At 45.3% G+C, this 11,328-nt stretch overlaps 1 protein-coding gene across 1 annotated transcript; it reads left to right on the forward strand.

The window, feature by feature from the left end:
• Nucleotides 1–1,445: 1,445 nt before the first annotated feature.
• LOC136841171 (uncharacterized) lies at nucleotides 1,446–1,787 on the forward strand. The gene has a single exon (XM_067108211.1). It carries the CDS (start codon nucleotides 1,446–1,448, stop codon nucleotides 1,785–1,787), a length of 342 nt encoding a protein of 113 aa, XP_066964312.1.
• The last annotated feature ends 9,541 nt before the right edge of the window (nucleotides 1,788–11,328 follow it).

Below are 11,328 nucleotides of genomic sequence, written 5' to 3' on the forward strand. Positions count from 1 at the left end.
TCAGCGATTTTCAGTTATCATCATGCTGCAGAATGGAACCCCTGCCGATAACTGGGGACTGCCTGTGTTGATATTGCTGCTATATGATTATAATGTGTTATATGCAAATACAACTTGTTTTACTCTTGAGTTACGCTTGCAGTATTCTGATATAGTAGTTCATACTGATTTTCGTTGACTCTACAACTTTTTTAGCGGTGATGCGACAAACTGTTTTTAACATTGCTAAGGCAATGGGCTTAAACTAGTTTTTTCACCTCGTCTACATGTTTAGCTCTTATCATATGTTCTCTTGGAGAGAATTTAATTCTTTCACATTATGAAGGAAAGTTTATTTGTTCAAAATTTCTTTAACATTTGTAATGTTTAGTATTTTCAGATGATGTAGGGCACAGGCCTAGGAGTAAGGGTTCTCTCGCTGCCAATACTGCAGTATTACCCTGTATGTTGCCGATTGCTCTTTTTCTGATGCTGTGGACATGAAGCAGCTGTTGCACAGGTTCTCACTGAACCTGTGGATCAACTTGGAGAGAGAGAGAGAGAGAGAGAGAGAGAGAGAGAGAGAGAGAGAGAGAGAGAGAGAGAGAGAGAGAGAGAGAGAGAGAGAGAGCACCTCCTTCACGTTCCTGCATGGAGATGATGTAAGGGTCCAGGGAGACAGCGATGGTTTTGCATTAGAAGTCGAAGAGGGAATCGATTCGTCATCATCATCTTCGCCCTCTTTCCTGGTGCTTTCCCACGTCTTCGTACTCGGGAACCGTGTCGCGGGTCTCCCCGATACTCTGCAACATGGGAGCACCAGGTGCGTGGGTCTCCTCGGATACAAGTTGGAGAGGTAACCTGTGTGTCACTCATGCTCGTTCCAGGAAATTTTTTCCCGGACTAGAGCATGGGCCTAGGAGTAAGGGTTTTCTTGCTGGCAATACTGCAGTATTGCCCTGTATGTTGCTGATTGCTCTCCTTCTGATGCTACGGCATGAAGCAGCTGTTGCGCTGGTTCTCACCGAACCTGTGGCTCAACTTAGAGAGAGAGAGAGAGAGAGAGAGAGAGAGCGCTCTCATCCCTCCTTCATGTTCTTGCACGGAGATGATGTAAGGGTCCCGGGACAGCGATTGTTTTGCAGTAGAAGTCGAAGAGGGAATCTATTCGTCATCATCATCTTCGCCTTCTTTCTTGGTGCTCTCCCATGTCTTTGGACTTGGGAACCATGTTGTGGGTCTCTCCGATACCCTGCAAAATGGGAGCACTAGGTGCGTAGGTCTCCTCAGATATAACAAGTTGGAGAGGTAACCTGTATCACTTATGCTAATTCCAGGGAATTTTTTCCCAGACTAGTGTGTACCTTTGCCCGTGTTTCTTCGGACACTCGGATAGAGGGAGCTGGGGTCATGACTGTAATCCTCAATCCTCGGTGTAAACTCACTTTCCAACTCTGCTGTCTCTGATGGTGGTGGACCAGACTGCCGTTCATGCTCTGGCACCCCAGAATGCGGTGTCTGTGCCTCCTGTCATACCTTTGGTCCCAACTGCTCCTGCTGTGCCTCCTGTCCTGGTTGCTCTTGTTGCCCTAGCAGCTCCTGCTGTTCCTTTTGCCAGGGCTGCTCCTGCTATGCCTCTTGCCCCAGCTACCTTGGTTGCTCCTGTTGCCGCTCCTGTTGTTCCTGATGCTCCTGCCACTCAGGCCACTCCTGCTGCTCCTGCCGCCCCAGCTGCCCCGGTTGTTCCTGTGGTTGCTGCAGCTCCCTCTTGGAAGAGGTCCTGTAAGGTGTCTCATCGTCCTCTTTGACTTCATCATCTGCTGCCTCCTCCCCTTCTTCTTCTGAGGCTCGTCAGACGAAGAAGAAGAGGGTTGCCTCTCACCCCTCTATGAAGTCTGCCTCGGGCCTTTTAAGGGGCTGCCTCCTTCCACAGGGGAGGCAGTGGGATATCTCATTTGCTCTTCTTGGCTCTCGGGCTTGGGATCCGGTTTGCGTGCTCTGCCGGGGTCTCGCATCTTGGGAACCTCAGAGTGCTCGGGATTCCGCGGAATCTTGGATGCCCCAAACCAGCACTTGTGAGTCCGCTTCCCCAGTCTGGTTTAGGCACAGGACGGGAGAAAGTGCCGAAACATGCAGGTGCTTCAACTCTCCCTGCCAGCACCGCTTCGAGTGTATGGCCAGATTCCCAACCTGATGTCTTGGACCTGAGGGTCTGAGCACCTGGAGATGCAGAGAGGAGGTTCCCCTGTTCAGTCTTCTTCTCAGGAGGTTTCAGCCTCGAAGAAGACTGGAGCATGTCGAGAGGATGGCACAAGTTCACAGGTAGCTCCTGAGCACTAGACTCTGGTCAGCCCCCCGATCACATTCGCAAGATCGGCGCGCTCACTGGAGGGGGGTGCTCAGGTATGATCAGGTGAACCTCTGCTTTCCTGGTGACTGCCCACAACCTACCTCTCCTGTTGGTTCCTCTGGCAGGACAGGTAGGAGTGCTTAATCCTCCTCACCTGTCCCCTCAACCTCCTGGGGTTTTATCCGGGGGCGCGAGTCAGACAGGAGGGACTCTGACGAGATTGCTTCTTCTCGGAGTTCAATTATGAGGGCCTGTGCCCCGGGTTCGGTTCTCGGACTGGCTGAGTCATATTATCAAGTAGTCGAGGAGGGATCCTAGGGTTCTGCCGAGGTTCTCCCTCCTGCAGGGAGAGTAGGTTGGGAGGACCGCACCCTGGAAGGATTCGAGGGTCCTCTTCCACAGGATGTAGACACCCCCAAAATACAGAGAACCTTTGCAGAGATCATTGCGCTGATTTGTCAGCACATGCTCAGGGAGGGGACCACAGCCTCTTCTGTGGCTTGTCCTTTGCTCCTTGAATCCTTTTGGGGTCCCAAGAAGGAACCAAAGGGTTCGGTGGGGCTGTTGTGGTCTGTGCTTGCCGAGGGGGTTCTCAATCAGTGAATAACCTTGTCTCTGAGCAGGAAAATTCACTTCGGTTGAACTGCTCGGACAAGCTCCTTCCCCCCTCCTCTGCCTCGACAGAAGCGATTCTACATGCCCCAGGAGAGGTCTTTGCCGACTAAGCAGGTCGACCTGGACCTGGTTTGTCTAGGCCTAGGTTTCTCGCTGCAGCACCTTGCTGTGGAAGGGGTCTCCCTCTCGCAGCAAGAGGCTGCGAACCTGGAGGCCACTGCTGTGGCGGCTCTCCAGGCAGTCTCCTGGTTGGATCTGTGGTCGTTCACAGTTTCCAAGGTTGCCGCCTCCTCGGGTGTGATCATCCCTGGAGAGAACTCTGTGTTTGGGAGACTGTGCCATTCTGGAGGTAGGGCTGTTTCCTACCTAGCCCACCAGATGGGAAACCTGTGGGCAAACTTGGTGCTGAAGAGGAGGGATGCTGTCCTGAATTGGATCTCCAGGTCTGTAGGTCCTGAGTCGGGATTGGCTCATAGGAATGGACTGTTGCTGGGTTCTGCCTCTCTCTTCCCCAGAGAGTTGGTAGATGCTGCGGTGGACAAGAGATGTGCCGAAGGTAACGACTGCCTTGTTCACCAGGCAGTGGCAAAGACTGGGTCTTTGCGTGCCACTGTGGCCTGACCCTCAGGTCAGGCTTGCACTTCCTTGGCAACCAGAGAAGACCCAGGCTTTGAAGTTGCTCGCAGGAACACCCAGCCCTCTATTTCCTCTTCCAAGAAAGGCATGCAATTGCGTCGCTTTCAACCTTCTTTCCAGCCGGGAAAAGGGGGCAAAGGTAAGAAGAAGAAGGGAGGATGCTAGGGGTGGCATTCCCCTCCAGCTGCTGCCATTGGTGGGGGGTTGCCTGTTGAGCCACTGGACAACATGGCAGTGACATGAAGCCGAGACCTGGGTAGTGGATGTCCTTCAGAAGGGATATCTACTCCCCTTCAAGTCTCGGCCAACTCTCACCAACAACATGGTCCGTCTCCTCACCTGTGTTCCCAGCTCACTGAAGGATCTTGCACTCAAGGAGGAAGTGCAAGCGATGCCGAAGAAGTGTGCTGTAGAAGTCGCGTCAGATCAGTCCCCAGGCTTTTATAGCCGCATCTTTCTCATAGAGAAAGCCTTGGGGTTGGAGACCGGTCATAGACCTCTCTCCCTTGAACCGATTCATTCACCAGACTTGGTTCACGATGGAAACAGCACGCTTAGTGCTCGCCTTCATCAGGGAGAACGACTTCATGCTCATGTTGGACTTGAAGGATGCGTATTTCCAAATACTGTACCCATCCATCCATCCTCTTGCAAGCACCTTTGCTTTATCCTTAGGGAAGCAGTGTTCCAGTTCAGGGTGTTCTGTTTTGGGCTCTCAACCGCTCCCCAGGTGTTCACATGAGTGTTCACCTTTGTATTAGCTTGGCCTCATTTGCATGGAATATGTCTTTTGAGATATTTCGACGACTGGCTTGTCCTTGCGAGCTCCCGCTCGCAGTTACTACAGAGCAGGGATCGGCTTCTCAAGTTCTGCTACAGCCTACAGGTCATAGTAAATCTTGAGAAGACTGATCACGTCCCCAAGCAGAGGATAAAGTACCTGGGCCTGCTAATAGATACGGTAGTAGCAAGAGTCTTTCCCTCGGACTTTGGTATCAGCAGGTTCAGGGAGGTAGCACAGCTGTTCCTACCTTGATGGGAGCAGCCAGCTCAACAATGGCAAGTTGTCATCGGTCACCTGTCGTCGTTGGAGAAGCTGGTCCCTTATGGGCAGCTTCACCTTCATTGCCCAATAGAGAATGAAGGCACACTGGTCCCAGTCTTGGGACCCCTCAATCCTTTCCCATTCCTCTTTTGGAGGAAATGAGACAGGATTTAGACTGGTGGATGGACGACAGGAACCTCTTGGTAGGAGTATCCCTGCATACTCCCCCTCCTGATGTGCTTCTGTTCTCAGATGCATCAACCGAGGGATGGGGCGCATGCTTGGAGGCGTTGATAACTTCAGGGGTGTGGAACCAAGACGACAATCACCTTCACATCAACATCCTGGAACTCAAGGTGACCTTCCTGAACCCCCAAGAGTTTAAGGATCGAGTGATGGGTCACTTGGTGGTGTTCATGAGCGACAACACCATAGTAGTGGCATATGTCAACAAGCAGGGGGGGTCTTGTATCCCTCCCGCTGCATCAGTTGACAATGCAGGTACACAAGTGGGCAGTAGATCACTTGATAGAGCTGTCAGCCAGGTACATTCCAGACAAGAGGAATGCAGTGGCAGGCAAGCTCAGCCGCCAGAATCAGGTGATACGGGAAGAGCGGTCCCTTCACTCAGACATCATGGAGAGGTTGTTTGATCTGTGGGGGCTTCCGGCCATCGATCTCTTTGCCACGCGGCACAGCAGAAAGCTTCACGTCTTCTGCTCCATCATGCCAGACCCATGGGCTGCTGCAGAGGACACATTCAAACGCCCGTGGGACAACCTCGATGTTTACGCCTTCCCTCTGTTTTGTCTGATTTGCAAGGTGATCAGCAGGGTGTTGATCACCCTGAATCTCAGGATGATTCTGGTGGCTTCTTGGTATCCTGACCTGCTGGTTCTGCTCTCCGAGGCACCAAGAGAGATTCCTTCCTGGTCCACCCTTCTGTGTCAACCACATGTGGAGTGGTACCATCAGGTAGTGCAGTCCCTGTGTCTTCATGACTGGAGACTATCCAGCATATCTTGTGAGCGAGAAGTTTTTCTCTCCATGCAGCAACAGAGATGGCTGGATATCTAAGACAGTCTTCTGCAGCATTATACCAGGAAAATGGACTCCAGTTGGAGCTTCTATTCAGCAGGTCGCGGACTTCCTCGTTTTCCTTCGCTGAGAGAAGCTTCTCTCCGTTTCAGCTGTAAAAGACTATAGGGCCGCACTTGGCCTAGTCTTGTGCCTGAAAGGTGTAGACATCTCTTCCTCATTGGAGATTTCGCTACTGATGAGAAGTTCTGAAAGATCTTGCCATCCAGTGGACCTCAGGCCCCCTGTGTGGGATGTAACTCTCGTTTTGAGGAGCCTGACTTGTGCACCGTATGAGCCTTTACAAGAGTCGTCAGACAGGGATCTGACCCTCAAGACTCTTTCTGCTTGCCCTGGCATCAGCGAAGAGAGTAGGTGAACTTCATGGACTTTCCTTCGATGTCAAACACTCAAGGGGATGGGGATCAGTTACGCTTGACTTCGTCCTGGATTTCGTTGCGAAAACTCAGAACCCATTGGTCCCTGGCACCAGGTTCAAGTCCTTCACGATCCCCTCCCTAGATGACTTTGTTGATAATGATCCAGACGAGATGCTACTTTGTCCTGTTAGAGTGCGTCTCCGGCCTGAGTGTCGACGACTCTTTGTTAGTACTGGCTTGTCCAAGAAAGAAGCGTCCAAGAAAACTATTTCTTTTGGCTTCACGAGACAATGAGGGGGGCATACTCTGCAGTTGGCAAAGATGACACCGGTACCTTCCGCTTGAGAGCTCATAAAGTCAGGGGCATTGGTCCAACCCTTGAAACTGTCGGTTCCCCAGGTACTAAAAGTGGGGGTGTGGTCTCGTCAGACTTCCTTTACGTCGTTCTACCTTCGGGACATTGCCCACAAGTCCTTGGACAAAACTTTTTCCTTGTGACCTGTGGTGGCTGCTCAACAAGTTCTGTAGCTTACCCGGCTCCTCTAATGGGACAGGTAACATCTCGCCTAAGGTGTTCGGTTATGGAAGTGAGAGTGATTGCATGATTGTCATCCTTCTTTCTCTTCGGGCAGGGAGTGGGATTCAAGCCGACACATGCAGGAACTGGTGGCCGATGCAGGTAGGTCTACACTTCAAGCATCTGTTCTATTTTTCTGTCATTAGATTTATAGAAGCAAACCCACTCCTTCCTCCAGCAAGGTGAGGAAGGAGGCCCTGACAGTAAGACAAGCTCAGTACTCATATTTGCCTTACTGTCACCGACTTTAGATTCATCCCAACCTGTTTTCGTATGAGGTTACGTTTCCCTCACTCATTCAAAAAGACCCAGAAGTCTGCCAATTATTCATGCAGTTCCTATACTCTGATCAATATGTCAGAGGCATGGTACTCTGCCTCACTCTATCGACCAGGAAGAGAAACCCAGGTGTGGTGAATTCCAGTTATTTCAGAGATTCACTCAGATTTCTCCCTCAGACAAGTGAGTCTTCCTAATGTTAAGGACCGAGCGTTTACATATCAAGTAGGAACAAATTACAAAATTTTTTAAGTAATTTGTATTTTTCCTAACTATGCAAACCTGAGGTCCTTTACATTACATTTCATGGCCACCTCATGCCACCCCTCAATCTGATACCTGGGCTGAAAGGCAAAGTGAACTGTTTGCATCTGGGCAAGGGTGACGTCCTCCTACCGGACGATAGCTAACTGCCTAACCACCTTGTTCGAAAGTTTAACGGCTGTTTCCGTCTTCACTGAAAGTAATTCTAATGTAAAGATCTGCAGGTTTGTATAGTTAGGAAAAATATATCTTACTTTAAAAATTTGTGATTTTAGTCACAAAAATTATATGAAAATACAGTAGTTTGTGAATATTTCTGTATGAAAAATACTGTGAATAGGTGAATTTTCCACAAATAATGTGTATACAGTATATGTTCCACAGGAAAACCCGCAAATAGGTGAAGCCGTGAATCCAGAACTGTGAATAGGTGGGGGTACCAAATGCTAAGTACAGATGTCAAATGTTTTAGGTGTAAATATTAAAAATCTTATGTATATAAGCAAAAATAAAGTTAAAGGAAATTATACAGATTAATGACCTTAGGAGAGGAATGGAAATGTCAGTAATAAAAGAACTTAGTGACTGTAAAGAAAATGTTAGTTTATGTAAATTAAGTTTTGTACAGCTGAAAGAAATTTTAGATTATTTGTGTTAGCAGATTTTATCAGGTCATAAGACCCAGGGGATAAATTATTTTTACCAATACTTAAATTTTTTTTTATGTTTACTAATTATATTCATATGAATAGTTTCGAATGTGAATTTGAAATGTTTTAGATAAGTGACTGTTATCACATCACCTTTAAGGAGAAGTTTCAGTGTACAGTTCAGTTACCATAATGTATGTGTTGTTTGCCCTATTTGAAACATTATTGATATGATTGTTTAATATTTGATAAACATGCCATAAAAGGCTTGCAGCCATTTAAAAACTGTTGAGTCATTTGTGTAATGTACATCAGTTTTACAATTGCTTGTACATTTATCATTGGTTTCCCTTTGCAGGTAGTACTGTTATCGCCAAGATGTCACAGGTTTCCAGATCTGTTTACATGCCATTACCTGAAGAAGTTTTAGATAATTTATCTGAACTAACTGGGGTGCATATTGTAAAAGCAGATTACACACCAAGTGATGATGAAAGTAAAAGATTTATTCAGACAGTCCTCAAGAAGGTGGAGCATGTTTCATTTCAAGAACTAGTAAGTTGTTCTTAATAGTTTTATTACTACAGGCAGTCCCTGGTTAACGGTGGGCTTGGTTAACAGCAATCCGGTTTTATGGGGCTTGTCTAGCGACAAAAATCGGCAATTTTTGGCACCGAAAATCGCCGATTTCCGCTTATCGGCGCCGATACATACCTAACAGAGGCGCCGATAACCGAAAATTGGCGCTTTTTGGTGCCGATAACCCCCAAAAAGCCCCAAAAATTGCTGATTTTCGGTTAGCAGCGATTTTCGGTTATCATCACACCCTCAGAAACGGAACCCTGCCGATAACCGGGAAATGCCTGTATTATTATCATAATCATTTTAGAAATCTATATGTTTGCAAAATTTTCTGATAGACTGTCGTATTACCTACTATTACTAGTCTGTGATACAATTTTAAGACATGGCATTGCTTCATATATGTATATATATATATATGTATATATATATATATATATATATATATATATATATATATATATATATATATATATATATATATATATATATATATATATATATATATATATAGTTCTTCATTGGATGGGTCAATATCAGTACTCAGCTAGCACTCCCTTAGGCCTGCGTTGATTCTCTAGCCAGCCAATGAAGAATTAGAGGAATTTATTTCTGGTGATAGAAATTAATTTCTCGGTATACAGTAATGTGGTTCGGATTCCACAATAAGCTGTAGGTCCCGTTGCTATGTAACCAATTGGTTCTTAGCCACGTAAAATAAGTCGAATCCTTCGGGCCAGCCCTATGAGAGCTGTTAATCAGCTCAGTGGTCTGGTTAAACTAAGGTATACTTTTTTTTATATTATATATATATATATATATATATATATATATATATATATATATATATATATATATATATATATATATATATATATATATAACCCCTGTATTTTTCTTGGGGATGCGTTCCACACCCCCGCTAATAGCTAAAAATCTACTGAATACTTATAACCCCTCTAAAAACACTTAGAACTGCCCATTTTGATAGTTTAAACACAGAAAAACCCTGTAAAAATGCATATACCTGAGTATTTTAATAGTTTTATCACAAAAAGTGCATTTATTCATGAAAATTATATGAAAATACAGTAATTAGTGAATATTTCTCTGTGAAAAATACTGCGAATGGGCAAATTTTTCTAGAATAATGGCTAGATATGTTCCACAGAGAAACCTGCACAATGCGTGAGTCTCATAATCATGAAACGCTTGAATATGGGGGTTTACTATATATATATATATATATATATATATATATATATATATATATATATATATAATATATATATATATATAACAGACTGTATATATGTATATATATATATATATATATATATATATATATATATATATATATATATATATATATATATATATATATATATATATATATATATATAACAGACTGTGTATATATATATATATATATATATATATATATATATATATATATATATATATTTATATATTTATGAAGGAGTAGACCCTCTTTTTTAAAAAGGATGGCTGTATTATGCAAGTTTATCTTATATAGTGTCTTCTATTTTCCTTATGATTAACGCTTTTTAGGGCTCAGCGATGTTAGTCAGCAACTGGCCGATATTCATGTTGGAAAAGGATAGTGTGTGGAATACGGAAGTCTTTTATTGAAATATCCAGTCAGAAATCCTTCGTCGTCTGGATTCAGGTTCTATTTCAGGTACCGTCGACATGTTTCAGACCAGCTTGTTGGTCATCCTCTGGATGTGGTTGCAGAAGATCTAGAGAAACAAGGTGCTTGGGTGGTATTTATAGGGGGTCTTGATCGGTGCTGAATTATGATTGGCTGCCCGGGGCAGGTAATCTCGGGCGGAGCCTTCTCTCCCATGTTGATGTTTGGGGCTCGTCTTGCGTGTGAGCGGTGTTGTAGTGTTGGGGATGAATGGGAGAATTTCAATCCTCAGATGCCGAATTTTGATTCACTCCTTCGCTATGGGGGTTGCTCGGTGCAGGTCTCCTGGTGGCCGCGGGGAGAAGAAAGGTTTCCTGCATAATGTTGAGGTTGGTTTCTCCTTACCAATGTGCAATGCTTCCAAGAGGCGCAGGCGGCGGTGGTCGGTAGTTCGGTCAATTATTCCAGTGTTTGTGAGTATGTCTTTTCTTGCTATTCTCTGGTTATGAACGGTCCTGGCATCGTTAAAGATGGCTCCCTCTTGGGCGTGGCAGGAAATCCTCTTGGAGAAACGCATGGTGGTCATACCAGTGTGAGAACCGAGGCATCCTCGTGTATGGTTTTATTTTTATCGTTCTTACGTCCTTCGTTATATGTTTGCATAGATTTTAGTCTTTCTCTTCTTACCTTGGTTTCTTTCGAGGTGTCCTTCAGATGTCAGAGTTCGGGAGTGGGAAAAAGGATGATGTGCTATCTTTGTATATTTATTCCTTTTAAATATTGATATCTCTCAGAAAGGCACTGTATGCATAGAGACGTCGATCGTAATTTCTTCACTTTAATTAGTACTTAATATTATAAAGATCAGTACAAAATTAACAAGTTACAATGATAGAAACGAATCACTCTTGAATCAGTCTATATGGGAACACGGAAGCGATTGGGAGAAGTACTCTCCCTTGAAGGACACAGTTCTGACTCTGGTCACCTCGTCGGTCTCTCACTCGTTGAACCCTCAGGAAACTTGCTATCTGTAAATCTCCACCTCCTTCTAGCCTTATTGGAAGGATTAATCAGCAAGGCCTCCCCTTCAAGTAGCTGATTGGAAGGACTGTAGTGGGTGTGATTCAAATCTCTCCTTAGAGGACTTGATAGGAGGTGATCTTAGGAGGGTGTGGGAAAGACCCTCCCACACATAATTGATTGGAGGTTGAAGAAGTATATCACTTGGGTCAACCCC

This window comes from Macrobrachium rosenbergii, chromosome 8 (genome assembly GCF_040412425.1).
Source record: "Macrobrachium rosenbergii isolate ZJJX-2024 chromosome 8, ASM4041242v1, whole genome shotgun sequence".
In the NCBI taxonomy this organism is placed as follows: domain Eukaryota; kingdom Metazoa; phylum Arthropoda; class Malacostraca; order Decapoda; family Palaemonidae; genus Macrobrachium; species Macrobrachium rosenbergii.